Below are 20,710 nucleotides of genomic sequence, written 5' to 3' on the forward strand. Positions count from 1 at the left end.
TCCATGCGACGCCGTCAGATGGAGCGGTGAGTATGGCGATGCGATGTGCTTCAAACGCCTCGAGCTTCTAATAAAAGAAGATTCAATCTAACGTAAAATAGAAATTTACAAGTGCCGAAGAAGGATACTAGAAGTATATCTTTCGAATTTTAAAACTGCTTGTAGCTGCGGAGCCAGATAAACGTGCGTAACGTGTCTTCGAACATGCAACAGCATTTGAATAGAGACCGGTGAGCGCTCAAACTCGAGCGCACACTTACCGCGCATGCTCACGGGGTTTGTGTATTTTTCGTAATTTGGTAGGCGAAGCATCGATCCTCTGTGTTCTGTTGAATATTGTGTAAAATCTGTCGCCTCGGTATGTCGGCTATGCCATTGTGGCCGAATTTACAACCCAGAGCAACGGATCCTCTGTGGTTCAACGCCGACAGGCCATGCGACGACGAAAGCGAAGTAGCTGCACTGGAATCGGAACATCAAGCATGGGTAGGTGTCATAAGTGGCATACGTTAACTGTAACCGCTTGGCAGTCAATCGCATACGAATCACTGTCTTGATTTACAGAGGGAACATGTTCGAGTGCAAGGATACGATTACATCCCGATTGGCAAGACAGTCAGCGACGTAAGTTAACCTCACTTATGTCTCCCTTACGCATATCATATTTTACTTACATATTTGACAACGTTTCGTCATCGATTCTCACACCTGATCATACCACGGCGCAGGAGCTTGTCGCTAGAAAGAAAATAAAATTACTCTGCGAAATACCAAAGCTTTTACCATTCGTGGTAACTAATCCCTGTACGACGTTCTTACCGACTGTCGCACCGGACGACGTACGCGCGCTAAAAAAGAATTCACCGTGTAAACGACAGGAGACGTGATTTTGTTTTGCACGATTGCATTTCGATTAGCCGAAAGTGAAATAGGAATTGTCGCGTACAGTGTAATTGTAATTGTGTTTAGTTCCGTGGATCGGAGGAGGAGGAGGAGGAAGAGGAGGAAGAAGAAGGCGAGGGAGAAGAAGAGGAGGAATCGGATACCCACGAAGAGGAAGAAGAAGAATTGGACGAAATTGATATGGAAGTGAGTTACTCGCATCAACAGCAGAGATCCAGCCCAACGGACACAGTGACAGATCCGGTATCCATCAGAATGGTCAGCACACACACTGGTCGCTATTCTTAATCTAATCGCTGCAGTTCTCGATCATCTCCGACCCCTTGTATATTCTATTTCTCGCAATTCAGGCATTATGTGATGTACGTTTACTTATTAAGAATCGATAATGAAGTAATAGCTTAGTGACTTATTTATACAACGCTGCGCAGATAAGGCTACACGAGAATAAATAAAGAAGCCTAGAATTTTTCAACTCCCCACGAAAAACGATACAATTTTACCAGCCTTGAATAAATGTCGCATTACGATAACCCGACGTACTCGGCTGTTCGGGCAATCCTCTCATAAGTAAGCGTCATTATTATGAATAGTCAGCATTTCGGTATCATCGCGTGCTCGGTCAAGGACCCCTCGATTGAACGAGCCGAGCAACGCAAATTCTGCGGCACCGAAAAGTCACGTACGACAAAAAAATGCGCGCGATCTTTCGCCAGAAATTTCACGTCCCTCGACGGACCCCGACACCTGCGGCCGACCGAGGCAGGAGGCTCGAAGCTTTGCCAAAGTTTCGAGCGGCGAGCGAATTTCATCCCCGACGCCAGGATCGATATCGTGACGCGTCCGTGCCGGGTTATAAAATTTCCTTCAAAGTGCGATCCGCGGTCGAAAGCGTTCGAACACAAGGGCCTGGCCTCCGTCCCTTTCTCTGCCAGCGTCTCGGTCTTTCTCTTTGGAGAACGGGGCAAGTCGGTACCCCGCCTCGCTCGTAAAGGGCCGTGGAACCGCATCATGCTCGACCGGGACACTCTCTGTACACTCCGTATACCTACCTATACTAGGTGTAAGTACACGCGAGAATGTATTATATACCTATATACAGCGCCGGCTCTCTCGGCTTGTAACTGAAGTAAAGCCAGGTTGGTGCCCCCGCTAGGGTGAACGAACGGGTACGCTCAGGCAAAAGCGAACCCGTGTGCCTCCTCCACCTCCTCTTTCTCTTTCTCCGCCACCTCCTCCTCTAACGACGACCTCCATCTCCTCCGCGGCTAAAGATCTTCGCCTCCGGTGTCACACCGTGGAATTGCAAATTTTTCACCTTTTCGGAACGCGCGCTGGCCCGGCCAGAGGAAAAGGAGGGAGAGACAGACGCGGGAGAGTTAACGCGGAAACGTCGCCGGTCGCGGGCGAAATTTTCATCGAACCTCGCGCGCGCTCAGCCTGGAGAGGCGCGCTCGCGTTTTCCGCGCGCGTCGAGCGAGTTCGAGAGCACGCGGGGAGCGTTTAATAACGGGCAACGGGTTAAAAGCGGGTAGCAGAGATTTGCAATTTTTATTCGAGCAATTGAATCGCTTCAAGGTTAATTTAACTCCCCCCGCGCGCGCGCGCGCTCGCTCGCGCGGACCACGGTCGCGCGAGCATTTCCATCCGCAGCGCTTAGCGTCGCAGGCATAAATCTCGGGATTTATGAATCGTGCAGTTTCGTAGATGGTAATACTCGCCGGATTTATGAATTAATGCCGGTCATATTAGACGCATAAATCTTAACGTTCAGGTAGATGGAATCGTCTACCGGGATTATCCAGCCGTTTCGCGACTCCGTGATCAATCTTTATTGCCCGCAGAAGTGGTAAAAAGAAAAAAAAACAGCAGAAACTCGTCCGTGTTTCCGGGCGCGAAATTCATTAGCGTGAAAACCTCCCCAGCCGATCGCGGCGCGCTTGGGAAATTCGCGGCAACGATTTTGGGCGATGCAGCTGGAATCTAATCTTAATGTCTGGGATCGTTAACTTATCGGCCGATAGCGGATCTTAATCATCGCACGGGTGGGCTCGTATCGTGCGAGCAATTTCGACACGCGCGATCCACTTCGCGTCCTCGCTAATGTCGAGCCGACCCACTGGCCCACATGTAGGTGCTTTAAAACGTACATCCAACCTTGGAGCGATATCAACGTCCATCCTTTCCCGCGATTTCTCTAACGTCGCGGCCAGACCGTCGGGGCTCTGAGTCACGAGCCGCCTGGAGCCGACGTCCGCGCGGCTGTGTTGGCTTTGACATCCTCGAAACTGCCGCGAACCCTCGGCGATCCTGTTCGATTAGCGACTTACATACCGCCGCTGCGAATGGCCGCCGATCCGCGGGCGCGTTAACCGATCGGAGCGATGCAGAAGCCGGGCGCCGCAGGGGGTAGAGCTGAACGGCTAATGTCGAGTTAAGCGCCCTAACCTGCCTCAAAAGACGCAGCACCGACGTAACAGATAATAAATCCCGTGTTTCAGTGTGCCGAGGAGATAGCGAGCTGGAAGAAAATGAGAGTGTCGGGAACGAAGATGGACGAGACGGTTCTCTCTCGGCGATTACGAGCCGCTGGGGCCTCGTAGCGTCTCCTTCTGCGAACATGCACCGCGGAGAACGAGCACCGTTCCGCCGAGGAGGGACAGAGCTGCGCGTTGGACGGCGACCTGCAACTTCGCAAGGAAATCGTTGTCGTTAATCGGAAAACAATGGCCAATCGAAGACGCGTCGCGAAAGAATGCAGGGAAAGTATTCAAATGAAGCAGGGGGAGAGAAGGGGGGCAGTGACGTCCGAAGAAACGGCGAACGCTAAATCAGAGCATTTAAAGGAACAGTGGGAGGTAATAGGGGCAATGGCGAAGAATCGCGATGGTAACGCACTTTTCCGAGAAGCAGATGATAAGGCAATAACACTGGGCGCACACCTGCGACGTTTACTACGAGTACTTGTGTAAAGAGAGACCATCCTTCAATGCCGTATCGGAGTTTGGCGAGTGCAGGTCGAGCATACCTCTCGTATCACGGACCTGGGAATCGAAATAAGGAGCACCGGGCATCAGGATAATCGAGAAACCACGCTGATCGAGTGGGAAGCGAACCTTCGCTGGACGTGACCCAATGCAAACAAACCTTGAGATCGTAATATTCGCGAAAACTTCTCCCCGTTTATGCGAGCGAATGGGGAAAAGCTCTCACCCGGGGGAGAGAGTGAGTGAGAAACGGCGGGGGGGGTCGAATGATAACGGAGAAGGAATACCGTGAACGCCGGCGGAAGGGCGACGGGGATGCTCGCGGAGGAAGGCACGGGATAGGTGTTCGCAGAGAGAGAGAGAGAGAGAGAGAGAGAGAGAGAGAGAGAGAAGGAGGTGGTATTCTGGCGCGTGAAAGAGAGAGAGAGAGAGCGAGAGAGAGGGGGAAGGCGAGACGGCAGTAGCGGAGCGAGCGAGTGCGCGCGAGCAGGAAGAGCGGCACGAGCGCGAGCAAGGGGCTTCGGGAGTACTCGGCCGCTCAGTCGAACGCGCGATTACAAGCACATGAGACGCGTGGGCTCTCTCGACGGCCAGCCTGAAAGTGTTTCGTTCGTACGCGACCACGTGCCGGCAGAGCCGCCGGGAACGTAACAGAGCTATACAAGAGGGATCGGGCACGCGCGCACACCCGGGAGGTGTGACATCGGACAGTCGACGGCTATCTTCGCCACCGCTTTAGCCTCCTGGGGAAGGGCCACCACGCTCGAAGCCCACCCCGGGTGCAACGCGGCTAAATAGAGAGGAAACGGGGTCTCGGCGAGGACTGTGCAGTGTGTGGGTGGTTTGTCAGTTGGTGACTTGAAGTGAACCCAGGATCAAAACGGAGGATCGACGATCCCGGTGACGACGACCCGGGGGAAGAGGAAGCGACCCCGAGAGACCGCTGGATCCAGATGTCACGGGCGCGTCTTCGATCGGTGAGTGGAAAAAGTTCTCTTTCTAATACGCTCCGCCTTTGGCAGAGAAGCTCTCTGGTCCGGTGTTTAGCTTAACGTTAACGTTAGGTAACGGTGAATCTCTGGGTGATCGAAATACATACGCTTGCGTGTAGAGGATGGTCGGTTCGAGTGTTGCAACATCTACTTGCGGAATAACAGATTTTAGACTTTGGAAATTCGGGTGCTTTAGATTCTGCGGTTTTGTATCGTTGCTGCGTTTGTTCCGTTTCTCGTTGCCACGTCGATTGGCCCGTCGTAGACGCTAAATAGTAGCGCGCCTGGGAGGCCTTTTTCAGCGAAATTTGTGAAATCGGGGCAGGGAGGGATCATTGACCGTGCAGATTAAGACGGACTAGGACGTCGTCGAAAGTTTCGGCGAGCCGTGGAAAAAGCGTCGGTTCTCCGAGGCCGGACAGCAGCGACCCAGTTGCTTTGAGAACTTTTCCAACGTTTCTTGGATAGCGTAGCGATCGCTAGGCTCACGCGGCCGGGGGGTCGTCGGAACGCATTACGATTCGATTCTGCGCCTCGGTATTCTCGGTACATTGTTTACCTTCCTAGCAAAACAGGCTGGAACGAGCACAACTGCTCCTTTACTCGCTACCAGAATAGATTCGTAACATTCTACGTTTAACTTAAACCCCACCCGCGTCAATATTTAGCTTTCTCTCGGGGTGCCTTTCAAACTGGCTCTATTTCTCTCGCGACTCGACCGTAGAGGATATCCACCCTGACTATTTATCGTCAACGGACCGTAATCTAACTTTCGTTGTTACTTCGATCGCTGCGTACGTACGACTTGCCCCGTTCAGGATAATAATAATGACGAGACATTCTCGTCTGCCGATAGCTCTCCCATTGCCGCTAATGATTTCTTTACGTCACGCGATCTCGCATGCCTTCTCCCGTCCACATCGGTTTCTATTAAAAATCTCAATGCCCGCGACGCTCGCTAATCACGCCGGAAGAGGAAAGAATAGCGACGAGGGAAAGAGAGAGAGAGAGAGAGAGAGAGAGAAAGTATCATCGAAATTAAGAGCGCCGCGGCTGGTTACAGAAAGTTACCGTAAACGAGCGAGCGTTATGACCGCGTGGCGTCACGTCCGACGATATTTCTAACGAATCGCGGAAATCATAATTCCGCGAGGACGCTATGCGCGCGAATTACAGAGAAAGTCGCCGCGGAGACCGCTCGCGTACACACTCTCGCGCGTGCTGCTCGGCCAGTGCTCGATCGCGAAAGGTAAAAGAATGCAGGTCCGATGAAAAGTGAAATTAACGAAATCGCCGTTGAGTCATTCGCCACTTTTCTATACGGCATCGATCGAGCGGGCTGCTCGTAACGGAAGCACGCTACGACGAGCCTCGATCGCGTAACGTCTTTCCCCTTTCGCGCAGGCTTTTCCCGTCGCTCCTCTTCCTTCTCCCCCGGCTCGGTCAGTTTTCGAGTGGAGAAGGAAGAAGCGCCCGTGCGACGCGGCCGTTTCCACCGAACCCGTACGTTTCCGCGGCGCCGGGGGTAGAAACGGACCCGCGGCAAGGAGGAGTGAAGAGAGGCGGGCCGGGCGATTTTTGCGGGTTGTCGGTTAAAAGGTGACGCGATCGCAGGGGAGGATTATCGAGCATTGTTGGGTCCAGGTTGCGATAGAAGGAGCGAGTGGGTAATGCTGTACTGTTTGCGCCGGCCCTGCGGGGTCTCTGACCGCCCGTCCGCGCCTCTCAACTCGACTTGCTTGTCCATGCTCTGCGCGGCCTACCTACGGCTTATGGCTAAAGTCACGTCTCTCTTTCCATCTCTCCTGCGAGCCTCTCGTGGACGAAATTCGCGAAAAGCCCTCTTCTCGGCCGACAAAAGGGGAGAGAGAGCCCGAGACACAGCCGCGTGTCGTTCGCCGCACTTACTCGCCTCTTTCCCGACCTTCTTTCCTCCCTGCGCTCTCGATGGATCACGTTCCCTCGCGTTTACGATTGGCCGACGCGGCCCCGTCGCATCGATTCGTCCTAACTTCTGCGAGTCCCTCGGCTGATCCGTTCGATCGACCGTCCGACCAATTTCCGTCCCTTCCATCGCTCGCGGAGCCCTCGGATGGAAGTTCCCTTTGGTTCCTCCTGAGCACGCTCCGGAAGATGTGCAGCGATGTTAACAAAGCGCCGCGCGTAAACAGCATTTTAGAAAGCACGAAAACCAGCGCGCCCGCCGAAGAACGGACACCGTCGACTGGTTCCCGCGGCGGGCCCGTATTTCTTTCCTAACGAGCAACTTTTAGTGCTGGCCTGGCGATAATTGTCGAGGATTAATACTCCACAATGCTTTTTCGCCCGGTGTTATGCAACGCGGTTGCACCTCCTTTCGCCTACATGCTTTCTAGACACCGTTACATGAGTTTCCGAAGACAAGTAATCGACGAGAGGCATCGTTCTTGCGCTAAATTCCATGAATCTTGATAAGATACGGTCGGCAACGAGAGGAAACCATTACGGGCCTGTTCGTAGACAACGTTTAAAAGTAAAACCGCGCCGCGAGCTGGCGGGGATGGGGGTGGTTACGTAACGGATTTGTTCCGTTCGGTTCCCGTGCCTCTCTTCTGTCCTTCGCGTCGCGCGCAATCGGGAAATATGTGCAGCGGAATTTCCGAGTTTCGACGCGCGAATCCCGCGGCGGAGTGACTTTCAATTCTCCTGGCTTCGGTGTCTCGTCGAACGACCGGGACCGCCGCGGAGCGAGCTGACGCAACGTTCCCTCGGCACGTGCTGCTCCTCTTTCGCACTTCGTTCACGGTGCACCGTACGATTTTCCCTCGGCTTCTCCCTCGCTTCGTAAACAATCCCCGTATCGGCCACACGGCCGCCCGATCATCGATTATCGGGGCTTGTCTGACTATACCGCGGACCATTCTACTTGGCCGATAGCTCGCGTCACCTACTACTGGCCGCGACCCGTGGGCTTCGCCTGTACGCGTGGGCGCCAGCTGTGGGCGCGATTTTTTCACACCGGTGCTAAACGATTAGACGGCAATGGGGTCGAAAAAGGCAATTGTAATTGGGCCATTGTCCGCGGCGAGACGTTGGTCGCCGGTGAACGACGTCCCGGCTCGCTCAACCTTCAAACTTTATCTCGCTTAACCTTCGCGGCTCATCTCGGCAGATATTCGCGTGAATACACGGTGTTTCGGGACTGTAGATAGACACTTGACTGGCGGAGAGATAGATTAAGAGACGAAACGAAAGCGTAGGGCAGAAGGGTTTTCAGACGTTCGATCCTTTAAGCCGCAGAGGTACTGGCGACTACTCTGCGGGCGATTAAACATTGATAACGCGGACGATGGACGTGCCAACAGGTTACGGTCGTTAAGAGGTTTTTGCTCGGTTTTACGGGTCCCATTAGCCAGTTAAGTGTACACCTATGGTTCCGAGGCGTCCCGCGCAAATAGGTGTCGAAGAATAAAAGTAAATGGATACAGTCATTAAACGGGGATGTAGGGTAGCAGCGTCAACGACGTGCGTGAATTTTTGATGCCGGCATAAGCGCTGCACGCTGCAGGAATCTCAAGCAACGCCCAGCCGCGTCGCGTATGAATTTTTAACCGCGTCCCCCGGTGTGTCGGCCACGCTTTCCGCGGTGCTCCCCGATAGCTGGAAAGGAGTGTTGGCGCGGTGCAGGGCGGGGCGAGCGTGCTTCGGATGAATAAGGAAAGGGGGCGAGGGTGTAATGGCTTAATCCGGTGCGGCGAGAGGGGAGGATTTCGCGAACACCCGGTATTTTGCGGTGTAACGCGCGTACATGCACCGCCGGTGCAGGCCTATGTACGTGAACGAACGCACACGAGGGCGACGCCAGTGAACCGAGCATTACAGTGCCCTGCAAGAAACGTCGGCCTGGTGCATTGACCGCGGTTGACCACACGTCATCGAATGAGTGACGTCACGGGGCTCGCTGCATGAAAGCTACGTCACGGTCGGTTGCATCCTCGAGGAGATGCATCCTCGAAAAATCTTCCTTTTCTATCGCCGAGAAGCCCTGCCCCCCTCCCGAGTGGTATCCGAGCGCATTCAGCGCCGACTAATGACTCTAGTTTCTTGTCTCGGCACTCTTCTCGCCGCGGCGCGGCGCAAGAACCCGCGGCCGGCAGGGCGCGGGATTCGTCTCGTTCGGTCGGTCGTCGATCCTGCCGTCCGCCGGGGTGAATTCGGTCTGAAATCGTAGGGAAAGCCAAGGGATATCGGGAACATCGACACCTGGTCGACCGGTATATTCGCTCATTATCATGCGTTAACCGGCTCTCGGAGCGAGTTATCTCCGCGCAGAGCGGTCGAAACGGATGACTTATCGCGCCGGGGCTTGGCTAAATAATTTTTTTCCCCCGGCTGCGCGCGCGTAACCTCCAATTCATCACGGTCGACCGCGGGCTACACGGGGTATACGCGCATGAATAGTTAACGAACGGGCGTAGGAGGACCAAGATTTTCCTCCGACGACTATGCGCGCGATGTACCTGCGAGTATAATAGCCTCGGTTATACATAGAGAGATAGATGTAGAAGGGGAGAGAGCGAGAGAGCGAGAGAGAGAGAGAGAGAGAGCTGGATAGCGAGCCACGGCTCTCTATACCTTTCTGAAGTATATGCAAGCGCGGGCGAGTTCGTTCCCTCGAACGAGTAAATCAAGTCGCTGGTCCGCGAAGCGGCTGAATGCCTTGAGCCCGTAAGACTGGCCAAGAATGGTTCGACATTTTTGCCAGCCCCATGATCCATTCTTGCCGCGCGCATCCGCGCGATTCATCGCGATATTACCGTGCCAGCGTCGACCCCGACGAACGTGCCTATATAGCTGATTCCTGCGACTGCTCGGCGATTCGTCATTTATTTTGCTGAAAAGTGCGCGGTCATTAGAAGTTTAGATACGCCGCGCGCCGGGAGCGGTGACACCGTTTGCTCGCGGATATAAAAGTTCAGCGGCGGGATGTAAAAATTTCTAATACGTATCGGCGGCTTTTTAAGCGTTACGGGCCGGGAGCGCTGGTCGGCCAGCGATACGGGGGACCATTTAAGCGACTGCATCGACCGGTGCGCAAAGAGGTAGAGGAGCTACGAGAAAGTATCTGGCAACTTTCTCCGGTGGGTTTAGTTTGCACCGCGGGTCACCAGGCACGGACATTAAGAGCGAACGAACGAACAGCGAGCCGCTCTTGTCCGCGAGCGTATTCGCGAGAGAGTCCGCCTCGCGTTCGACTTCTCGACCTGTGCACGCGTGACAAACATCGCCGAGAACCACTTGCCCGATCGATCCAGGCCCCCGTGTCCCCTAAGTACTCGAAGGAAGGTACATAATTCGGCTCCGGTGCGGACAGTGCATGGCGAAGCACAAAGGCTCTCGCGCGAATTTCAAGGACCGCGGTTACGAGCCATCGAGCAGGTAGAGCGAGTGCCAAGAGCGAGATTTTGAAAGTTTCGCCGACGCTCCGCGATCCGGTTAGATAATGGCTTCCGAATGCCAACGGACGTCGTAGAGGCTCCTCTCTTCCGGCAACGGAGCTAGGCTTCGTATCAAGTCCGCCGTCTTCCCTCGATTCGGCTTAGAGCCATTGGAGTTCCGCAGCCTCCTCGGCGATTCCGCTTTTCCGCTGTTAACCCGCGTAACTCGATAGCGTTTGGGATTCGGTCGCAACCGGTTCCCTCGAATAAACGATCGTCACGTGGACGGATCCGATCGCTCTAAGGTCGCGCACGCTCGCGAAAGAGATCGTTACGTGGAAGGTTGGGTAACGCGTCTCGTATACGAAAGTTCCTCCTCGTCACTCTCATTATCGGGTGTGTTGCGCCCGAGCCGGTATTAGGCAATCGTTATAGAGGCGAACGTTAACATTGGCCCGAATATTGGCCAGTGGCCCCGCGCGCCGCCCGACCACCGGCCGCGATACCGTCAGCCTTCTTTCCTGACTTTGAATCTGCCAGCCGGCCGAAACGATGTCGTTGACTGACACTGGCCCACTATACGTGCATTAACACCAGCTCTGCTCGAGCCTGTGCCCCGATCGACGGGAAGACCGAGAACGCGGCTCGCTTTCGGGAAGGTGAAAAGGGAGAGTACGCCATCGTGACTAACTCGACTAGTCGACTTCTTCCAACGTTTGCGTCGCGATATTAAATTCGAGGGGGGAGAGATGGCTAGGATCCTCTGAAGGATCCGTCCGAACGGTACCTTGGACCTATTATTGTTAGATTAATCGATTGGTAGAACGGTTGAGAATAGGAGACTTTGGAATTGCTGTAGGTAGTAGGGTAAAGGCAGGTAATATGGAACGGCACGTAATATGGAACTTCGTAAAATTTCGATACGATGATACTGACAATTGAGCATCAGTCGGGCGTCCATCGTTGAAAGAGAATCTATATTTTTAATCTAGAGTTTATATTTTTCGTGGGGTGTAAAAGTTTCTGAATAGTGCATCAAACAGTTAAATATTGTAATGAAGGTGTGTTACAGAGTATTATTTTGATATAATTTATCTTTAAATATGTATGTTCTTGATTATTCAACAATAGTTTACCAATAAAGTTACTTTGTTCTTAGTATAATTCTTAATTTCTTGTCGGAACATGTGTGCACGTAATATGGAACATACCGAGTAACATAGATGAAGTTGATAATGACGATGACGACGATGATGCGAAATGCTTATTTTGCGATGGTAGTTATAAAAATAATGACAATGAGAAGTGAACTCAATATATTCGCTGCTTTCAGTAGGCACACGAGGAATGTGGGGCTTCCGACGTGTTATTCACGTGCCCAACGTGTAGGAGACGCAAAAAGCAGAAATAAATTCCAAAGATGATGTATATTTATTTATTCGTATCTTCCACTTAATGAATGTTCATTTTTAGTAAAAAAAAAAGTAAAGATTTTTTAGTTATCTTTACAAATTTCCTAGGTGTTCCATATTAGGACCCATTTTTTCGAACGGCCGATTTTCACTCTTTTCAGTTTTTTTTCTCACTATAATTGCAAAACAATTGGATTTTTTACATTCGACGATGTAAATATGATTATGCATTAGTCCCTTCGTCCCCTCATGTCAGTTTTATTAAAAAAAACAACAAATTCCCCCACTTTTGACAAGCTTTTGAAATCAGATGTTCCATATTACCTGCCTTTACCCTATATAGGCTGTTGTATTTACATTTTTCATACTACAGAGCTACGTACTGAGTGATTGTCGTATTTCCAAGTCACCACTAGCTCTTATCGTCTACCTCACTAGCACAGATCCCCCTTGAATTCTCAATAGCAGCTACTCGCGTTCACTTAAATCCAGGACGATCGTATCGCGAATCTTGAAAGAGAATTTCTTACTAACGAACTATTAGTTAGCTGATGCGCGTTGATTAAGACTGTTTTGTTTCCCTCTGCGAGCCCTGTTCCCCAGCCATGTCTGGTTCCGCAGCCTTTAACCTTTCGAATATCTCGATTTCTAACGCGCTCTCGATCGATCCCCGGGCCTTCATCGGCCGGTCCCGGTCAGAGGAATCTTTGTCAGCCGGCCAGGTGAAAAGCGAGAGTGGTGATCGCCGTAGGTTCGCGCGAAAGCGCGAGCCACGATCATCGTCTTCGGGAAGCCGTACGGCGTACCCCCGGCGTCCTGACGCCGCGGAGAGGATTTTTTTTAACCTCGTTAAATTGACTACGTTCTCGCGAGCACTTATATCTGCTTCGCTAATGGGGCAACGTCCCACGCGCAAGAGCGCCGGAGAGAGGAGCGGAAGCGCGGGGTTACGAACGCTTTGAGGTGCATTTATTTATACGTTCCGAATCCATTGCTCCTTTCTTTTCTGATGCACCCGGCGGCGAGGGTCCGTCAGGGCGATCGAAGCAGGACGGGGTCACGAGGAGGCTACCGAATTTATGGCCGGGACGTTGATTAATCGAAGTGGGAGTTTATCAAGCGTGGAAGAAACTGCGCGAATCGTTGATCTATCGTATTATTACGATTCTTTATGCGTCCAGGCATTGTCGAAGCTTGCCTTGCCCCAAGACGCGTCTGCGCTGCGCCAGGAGAGGCGGAATCAACGAGGATACTTTAGGCTTTGTTCAATTTGCATTATCGTCGCGCGGTTACGTCACTGGCGAGAGTGCTTCTTCGCGGTGAATAGAGCCGAAGACTGTTGGCGTTTCAAAAATAGACGAGAAGGTTTCTGTTTGACGATGATGGCTTAATCTTTGAGTTCGCACTCAGGGTCGCCGGTTCCCGGGTGGACGATTACAGGCAAGGCTAGTTCGTCTCTGTTCCACGGGCACACTCTCCCCTGCGCCTTTCTCTTTCCCACCGGCGCGGCTCTTTCTCTCTCTCTATCTCGGGCGAGGTATCAACGTGGGCCCAGAAAGGCCCCCGAATATTTATGTCACGGCAAAGTCGACAGAGCCGAGACCTTGACTCGCGTGCCGCAGGCGCGGACTTCGCTCGTACACGCTCGAAATGTTAGAAATTTCTGCGCCGGGCCCCGTGGATCCGCGCGAAGGTCGATCGCGACTTCCTAAATCGGACTTTGCTTCTCTTCCGAGGCGAAAGGACTTCGAGTGGGACCTCCCGATTTTTTCTCCCTTTCTCCGGCCGATTCCGCGAAAACAGGCGTCACGCGAAACAACGCGCGCCGATTGGGGTACGCAAGCCAGTAGATGGACGAATCGTTGGTTAATCGTTAATATTGAAAGAACTAGAATATAATTTTCATCATTTTATGCTTAAATACATTAATTCTTTTACTTACAGTATTTTTGTTCTTTAAATTTATACATTTTTACGTGCAAAGTGTTTGATTTGTTTTCGAATACAACAGATATTTCTAAGAAACACCTCGATGTAAACATCGGAATCCGTTCTAACGAGAGGCACGGGGTGACTCAGCCCCGGAAGCGTTGCGCGTTTTCGTCCTCGGCGGGAAACCGCGGAAAACGCGCGAAAGTCGCGCCGGGGACGGTTACGCGGCACGGCAGCCAGTTGGAAGAAAAGACTTGCACTTTCGTTAGAAAGTCTCGGGAATCGGCTCCGCCATCCGTGGCAGCCGTCGACAAACCTAACCGGTGAACGTGGATTAACGCTGCCTGTCTGACCAAACACGGAGCTCCACTACTCACTCTACCCTTAGCCCTTGCGAGCGTGGCTCGATTCCGCGTTCGCCGATCTCCCGCGAGCGTCGAAAAGCCACCGTGGAATGGCGCATCCTAAACGCAATAATTTCCCGGTCGAGCGCACGTGGCAGAGTTTCCACGGCTGTGATAACGAATCGTAGAGACGGCCGTTTCGAAGTAACACGGGGCACCCCTTCTAATGCCAATTAGCATAAATTACACAGGCTAATGATAAACGCGTTGAACGCGATCCAACGTTTTGGTATCGTATCTGCGACGAACGATCATTAACGGGCTCTTAATCGAGCATTCAATGGTGCATCGTGTGCCCGGCGATAACGAGACGAGATCGCGTCTCTTGGATCGCGTTTCCGTCAGATATACATTCATTTATTGGGGGTTTGCGTGCGCTCTTCAACGGAACTGCGGGGCGAAGGCTTATTACTAGCACGAGTTCGCGCGAAGTTCGCGAAACTGCGATCGTATCCTTCGAAGGTTCGCGGTGTCGTTTGACTTTTAAATGGATTTGGACGAAACGATGCTGCGAGGCGCTGCTGACGGCAATAACAGGGCGCGTAAATAGTAATTCGAATGCCAACGTGCTCTTATGGAACAGACGTCGCTGGAGGAGAAGACATTGTCCCTTATTACGCTCAGTCGCACGGTGGTTACATTCTTGTACACCCTCGCGTCCATGAAGACATATATTCCCGTGCATATATATGTGCAATAGACGGAGCGCTAGAGTGCCTCTTGAATATAGAACAAATTACATACGGAGCGTATATTCTCCACGCCACGGCTCGGCTAAAGTTCTCGCTTATATACGCGCGGATGTATGTATATTCGTAGCACGGAGGTACTCCGGCGTTTACAGTCGGCTGTACTATGCGGAGCCTCGTCAGAATGGAGTGTCTCGGCTATTCGTGATTCGTAATGCAATATTCCGTTTCAACTTGGCTGGGAAGCTTAGGCTTCGGCGAAAAGAGTTCGAACGCAACGTGGATGTAGAAGAATCAATCGTAAAGACGTCTCTCTTTATTTCCGCGATCGGGCGTTAAATCGCACGGGGCGTCCCGCTCCTCTCTTTCCTCTAGTCAATGGTGCGCGTGAATAAACGAAAGCCCCGAGTCGATTGACGAATTGTAACGGCTATTTCGGGCCACCGTGCGAGATAGTGCCGCGAAAAGCATCCGTGCGACGGTAATACGGACGTTACGCGAGATCTCGGCGAAGCGTTGTGGAGCTAGGATGGCGCGCGGGCGCGCTCAGGTCGCCTGGCGCACACACGCGAGAAGCGGAGCGACAGCGTCTCGTTGATGTGTGTAGGTGCGTGCATGCGCTGCTCTTGACGCGAGTGTGTGCGACTCGGTGGCCGTGGCTATGGCCTTACGAGCCCCCACCACGCGGCCGCTCCGAATCCGCGCGGCGTGTGTACCCCCCCGGTACTCTATGTACATAGATCGCTAGAGCCTGAGAGAGAGGCGACATGGCGAGTAAGGTGAGAGCGGGACGGACAGCGGGATCGAGAAGGACGGGAGCGGGCGAGCGCGAAAGAGAAAGAGCGAGGCGCGCTCGGGCTAGGAGAGGGAGGGCGTCAGGGGGAGGGTGGGGTGAGGTGGGGGAGGAGGGAGAGTGTCGCGAGCGTGTCTAACCTAGGATAGTGGCGTTTAGTGGCGGCTAGGCTAGGCAAACCGAGGCTCGCGGCTCGCGCGTTACGTTCAGTGTTCCTTCGCTCTTCGGCCAAAGACTTTTCTTACACCGCCGCACCGCCTGCTTGTCACGCGACTCCTCTTTCTCCCCATTCGCTGGCCAACTTCCCTCCGCGGCCCACGGAGGAGAAAGGAGATCCATCCCGGCCAGAAGAAGTATCGCGAGCATAATCACGGGGACCACCATTAGCGCCGAGCTTCCTGAATTTCCCGCGGCTGAGGAAGCCTCGACGACTGCGCGCGCCATCCCTCGCCGAGCCGACTCGATTTTGACTCGAGTAGTATCGCCGCGGCGCCGTGTCGATTGGACGTTAAAAAATCCGTGGCGCTTTCGGTGCGCGGTTTCGGGCACGAGGATCGATTCCTCGATCGGTCGTTGATCAGGACGGTCGCTTGGTTGTGTGGTGAAACGTAGAAGCTGCCAGTGACCGAGACTTTTTTTTCTTCGCCTCTTTTCGCCGCGGGAACCGAGGACAGAGATTACGTGTGCGCGTCGGTGTGTCGTAGATACGTCGCGCGTAGGCTCGTGAACAATCGAACTGGCGAATGCCGAAATATATCGTGGACGACGCGAGTTCGGCGTAATAGGGAACGCTTGTCGTTTCGTCTGTTGCTACGGTGAATCGTCGAAGGTGGCTGGCGGGTCACCGCGCGAACGCGATCGGGCACGGAGAGTTTGTTTACGTTGTCGGGTGGCTCGAAATCAGTGTTATACATCGACGAGTGGGGACTAGGAGAGTCGTAAGGCGAAGCTTGGATACACAGGCTGCCGTTGCTAGAGGCAATGTGGACGACACCGGTGCTCCGCTAGGGAATGCGTCCCAAAAGAGTCGCCTGCGTTTCCGTCTCCACAACAGACACTTTAACTCTCTGCGAAAAGGTAAGAACGCGTCAATTTCGATTGCTCTAAACGGTGTGTACGATCTTTCTCAGTATAACGGAGATGTACGGTGGAGAAAATTGTGCTTGACAATTCGAAGTGCATACTAGTCTTCCATGATGGATGTTTGTTAAAGTTGGCGGGAAAATTGAACGCGTTTGAATGCCGCCACAACGGGCGAGTCCATTTTGACCGTTGAATAATGAGGTCTTCCGACATTTCGTATTCGACCGCGACAGCGGTATTCGAGAATTTCGAAATAGACAAACGATTAATTGTGTGTCGAATGAATGAAATATTCCAGTAGCAGGCAAGATCGGCGAGATTAAAGTTGCCAATCCGTTCGACGTACGCGCATTAATAGTCGCGATTGGATGAAAGCGTGGCGATCGAATGTGCTAGGCAGGGATATTACCTAACCAGAAACTTTTCTCCGGGTAAAAGCGAATCTCGCGGAGCGGTGGTGGTGGCGGCACACGCTCGTCTCGGATGAAAATGAGCAACCGGACGGTAATCGCATACGATCTAGGAAGTGATCACGCATTATGGTTCGGTACACCGCCAGATATATCGGTTTACATAAAAACGATTAAATCCTATGGTGCACGCCTCGGTTCTCTACGGCCAGTTTACGGACGCAATTGTAAATAGCGTTTTACGAATCGATACCTTTCTCTCTGTCTCCTCGAGCGAGCCTGGCTCGCGTTACTATTCCGACGATTATTTAAAATTATCGTAACCGTCTCCGTGCTGATTCGGACGGAGAATTGGCGCGAGACTCGCGCAGACTTTTATCATCGAAGCACGTGTGGCATAAACATTTCTTATGCGAAGAAGGTACTGCTTAGGGTTTCATGAATGAGTCTTTTAATCGAGGAACAATTCGTTTGACACGCGAGGTTGCCTCCGAACATTTTCCCTTCTCGATGGGACCTTCTCCCATCGGTTCCATACAGTTTCGCTGGAAAGCAATAAACCTGTACCATAGGTGGCACGGTTGCATCTTCGTAATTTGGCGGGATTGCGTGTCCGGGACGAGGGGCATGTAAACAGAGGAATCGCGGGCTACGCAGATGCCGCGGAGCGCGCTCGTGCACGATATCCACGCGCTCAAATAAGACGCAACTATATTTTGTCCAAGTATTTTCAGCCTAGGCCAACCTTCAGCCCTCGAGTATCCATCTCTGTCTTTCTTTTTTCTTCGAATCCTCTCCCACTCGTTCCCTCGCTTGGCTTCAACTCAGAGCCGACTTGCACGATGGCTCTGGCCTCTCTCTTTCTCTCTCTCTCTCTCTCACTCTCTCTCTCTCTCCCTCTAATATAGTTAAGAGGTTTATAGTAGCGCTAGTATGCTAGCGTTTCGCGTTCCCTCTCTCCGACGTTCTTTGATTCTGTAGCGCGCGACCGGTTACGTGGCGACCTTCGTGGCACCCAGGGCCGAGGGCCAAAACCGTCTGCTCTGTGTACGTGTGTACGTGTGTTTAGTGTAGCGCCGCTATACGTTCGATAAATATTGAGATGCCGGCGCGCTATAAGGGCCCCGTAGCCTCGCGCCCCATATAAACCAGCGTCCCTGAAGTTCGGTACCACGTGGAGCTTCGCAATCTCCTCCTACCGTTCTCTCCGCCACTCGATTTCCGTCTCCAGGATGGTGCCTCTAATAACGATTTGCTGGCTCATGGGAAACCCATCTCCGCTCGCTTCTGCAACCGAAACTTGCAGCTTCCTAAATCCTCCGTACGCTCGTGCTTCACGAGCCGCTGAAGGTGCTTGCTTCCGCGTATCAAAGAGAACCGCACTCAGTCACGCGAAGCTGATTCTATCCTCCACGTGATGCGTCCCGATCGTCTATCCCCCCGCCGTTCCGCGCCTACGCGACTTTTCACGTTCGCGCGACATCAATTATGCGAGTTCGATAAGATCGCGATGCACGCGTAACGCGTCTGGCTTTCGAGCAGCAAGGTCTGCATCTGTGTTTACGTTTTCACGGGACTCGCGCGCGCTTCGTTGCGCGACATCCAAAAATAATGGTCAGCGCGATTATATGCTTTTATACCGGCTAAGGAAAGCAACCGATGGCTCAACCCGACCCCAGCATCCTCCGCGGCCGTTGCGGCAAGCTTTTGTTGAACAAACGTACCGGGCAGTCGAAGGGCACCGGTAAATGTCGAAATTTGGGTCGTCCACGTTCCTCGCACCTGACTCGCAGGAACCGCGTTCTCCAGGTACAATTGTACGTATTCCGCGGAGGCAGGCTCCTCTTCTCGGACATAAGGACAAGGAGTCCCGAGCCTTGAACGCGAAGCTTGGTAAAAGTAAATGACCTTAGGCCGAGAGGCGAAGCCGAGGGAGAGAAGAGGAAGAAAAAAAAAAAAAAAGATGTGATCGTACGAGCGACCTATCCGTCCGTCTAGGTCTACGAACCCAAATTGGGCCAGAGCCTTGACTCTCCCGGGTATCGGCAAGTTCGGAGGAAGGGGGCCTCACCTGGACCTCTCCCTCCACGCGGCCCCCTCCAGCGTTTTTCGAATATCCGCCCCTGCGCGCGGCTTCGTTCATACGCACCGGCGACCTTCGCCGATCGCGAAGTAGACTGGACCTAACCTTTCTCGAGCAGGGCCCCCGGTGCCCTGCCCGGCTGACGTAACGCCGAGAGCGATCGCCCTGCGTAGGTAGGTCGCCCCTAAGACCATGAAAAACGCGGTCATGGTCAAGGGTATCGAAATGGTACCCCGCGAGAAAACGAAAATTCCCCGCGCGCTCTCGCTCGTCCCGGCTCGCAGCGCTCTACGAGAGTCACCTGACGTCGCGCGATCGAAGGCGAATTAATTAATCGTTACGTGACACTTTAACCTGCTGACTGGAGAACACGGCCATTGGGCAAGATGAGCTACTTTATAGCGGGTGTTTAGCAAATGCATCGAGTGCCGAGCAAGCTAATTCCCCGTTGCGATAATCGTATTTAAGCACGCGCCCCTCCTGTTTACCAAACATCCAGATTACCATCGCCGTTCGGTTAAGGACGTCTCCGTCGGTACGATTCGCGCGGTCGCGAACTGTTTCGTCGCGTGCGACCGCTATGAGGCAAGAATAATGCTGAATCAAATGTTATTGTTGCGTCGATCAAACAATTATTCTTCGGCTGAGTTTAGCTCACCTTGGAACGGTTTACCTTCGAAACAGCAGCATGTACGATTAACGTGCACGCCCGTTAAGCGGAGCGGCTCCCGCGCGCTACTGCACCGCGTGTGCCGCGAGGGCGTGAGATTTCCAACACGCGAGTAGAGCCTATTTTTCTTTTTCAACGACGCAAAGACTCAGGCTCCTTGTCTATAAACGAATTAACCATACCCGTCGCTGCCTGCGCTACAGGTTAGTGCAACCGGCGGAGCGAAGATATTCGTTGATCGTTCCTCCTCGGTTGCTCGTTAAGGAAAAATTAAGAGCTTGAGTGTAGACGGTTTTGATTGTGCTCTATTGTGCGCCAGGCACGTGTACGCCAGCCGCGACACGTGGAGTCGGTTATCTCGCAACTTCGCTGCAGGCCAGAACAGTTTTGTTTGCGCGTATTCGCGATAGCGATTTTATTCGCCGCCTTTCATTGTGCAACCCGCGAGTCAAATTTATCCACCGGCCGACGAATCTTTGCCAAAAGGGTGGAGAAAACGGCGCGTGTGCCGTCGAAAGGGGATAAATAAGCGGTCCCATTGAATGCGAATCCTTGACGGTAATCGTGGCGGGACGGATCCATCAGGGTTAATGGTTTCATTCATAGCCCCATCGAGCCGAGCGGCTGGTTATTAAATGCGCGGCTAGGACGTTTCCCGCTGGAACGTCCGAATCTCCCAAGATGGAAATAGAACTGGCGGGAACTGTGCTCGGGATCCTGGCGGGCCGCTCTGCCGACCGGCGGCTGATGTCACGGCTTGTCCATCGGCGAGATATCGTTTCACTTGGCACTCCGAGAGACCTAGCCGCGGCACCGGCACTACGATAACTCGCAGCGCAATAAAAACGGGAGGCTGCGAGCTAGGAAGGTCGCTCTCGCAGTACCACCGTCTATACCCACGTCGAGTTAACTCGCGCGTTTCAGTCCGCGCTGCC

At 53.0% G+C, this 20,710-nt stretch overlaps 2 protein-coding genes across 5 annotated transcripts in view; both read left to right on the forward strand.

The window, feature by feature from the left end:
- The first annotated feature begins 117 nt into the window (after positions 1 to 117).
- LOC143371978 (uncharacterized) lies at positions 118 to 1,380 on the forward strand. Its single transcript, XM_076817734.1, has 3 exons — positions 118 to 486; positions 565 to 624; positions 970 to 1,380. Exons 1-3 carry the CDS (start codon positions 361 to 363, stop codon positions 1,189 to 1,191), a joined length of 408 nt encoding a protein of 135 aa, XP_076673849.1. The 5' UTR covers positions 118 to 360; the 3' UTR covers positions 1,192 to 1,380.
- Positions 1,381 to 4,274: 2,894 nt separating this feature from the next.
- Positions 4,275 to 20,710, forward strand: part of Eip74ef (Ecdysone-induced protein E74) — a 158,378-nt gene continuing 141,942 nt past the window's right edge. For 3 of the 4 annotated variants that reach the window (XM_076817643.1, XM_076817644.1, XM_076817646.1), the window contains exon 1: positions 4,275 to 4,867. The gene's annotated coding sequence lies outside the window, so the exon portion shown is untranslated. Of the gene's footprint in view, positions 4,868 to 15,685; positions 16,607 to 20,710 lie in introns of those variants that run through there. The other variant, XM_076817645.1, reaches the window with a different exon arrangement.

This window comes from Andrena cerasifolii, chromosome 8 (genome assembly GCF_050908995.1).
Source record: "Andrena cerasifolii isolate SP2316 chromosome 8, iyAndCera1_principal, whole genome shotgun sequence".
Taxonomy (NCBI): Eukaryota; Metazoa; Arthropoda; class Insecta; order Hymenoptera; family Andrenidae; genus Andrena; species Andrena cerasifolii.

Coding starts and splice junctions, on each gene's coding strand:
- LOC143371978 (XM_076817734.1), top strand. CDS start 361: ATGTCGGCTATGCCATTGTGGCCGAATTTACAACCCAGAGCAACGGAT. Junction 487..564: donor AATCGGAACATCAAGCATGG/GTAGGTGTCATA, acceptor CTTGATTTACAG/AGGGAACATGTTCGAGTGCA. Junction 625..969: donor TTGGCAAGACAGTCAGCGAC/GTAAGTTAACCT, acceptor AATTGTGTTTAG/TTCCGTGGATCGGAGGAGGA.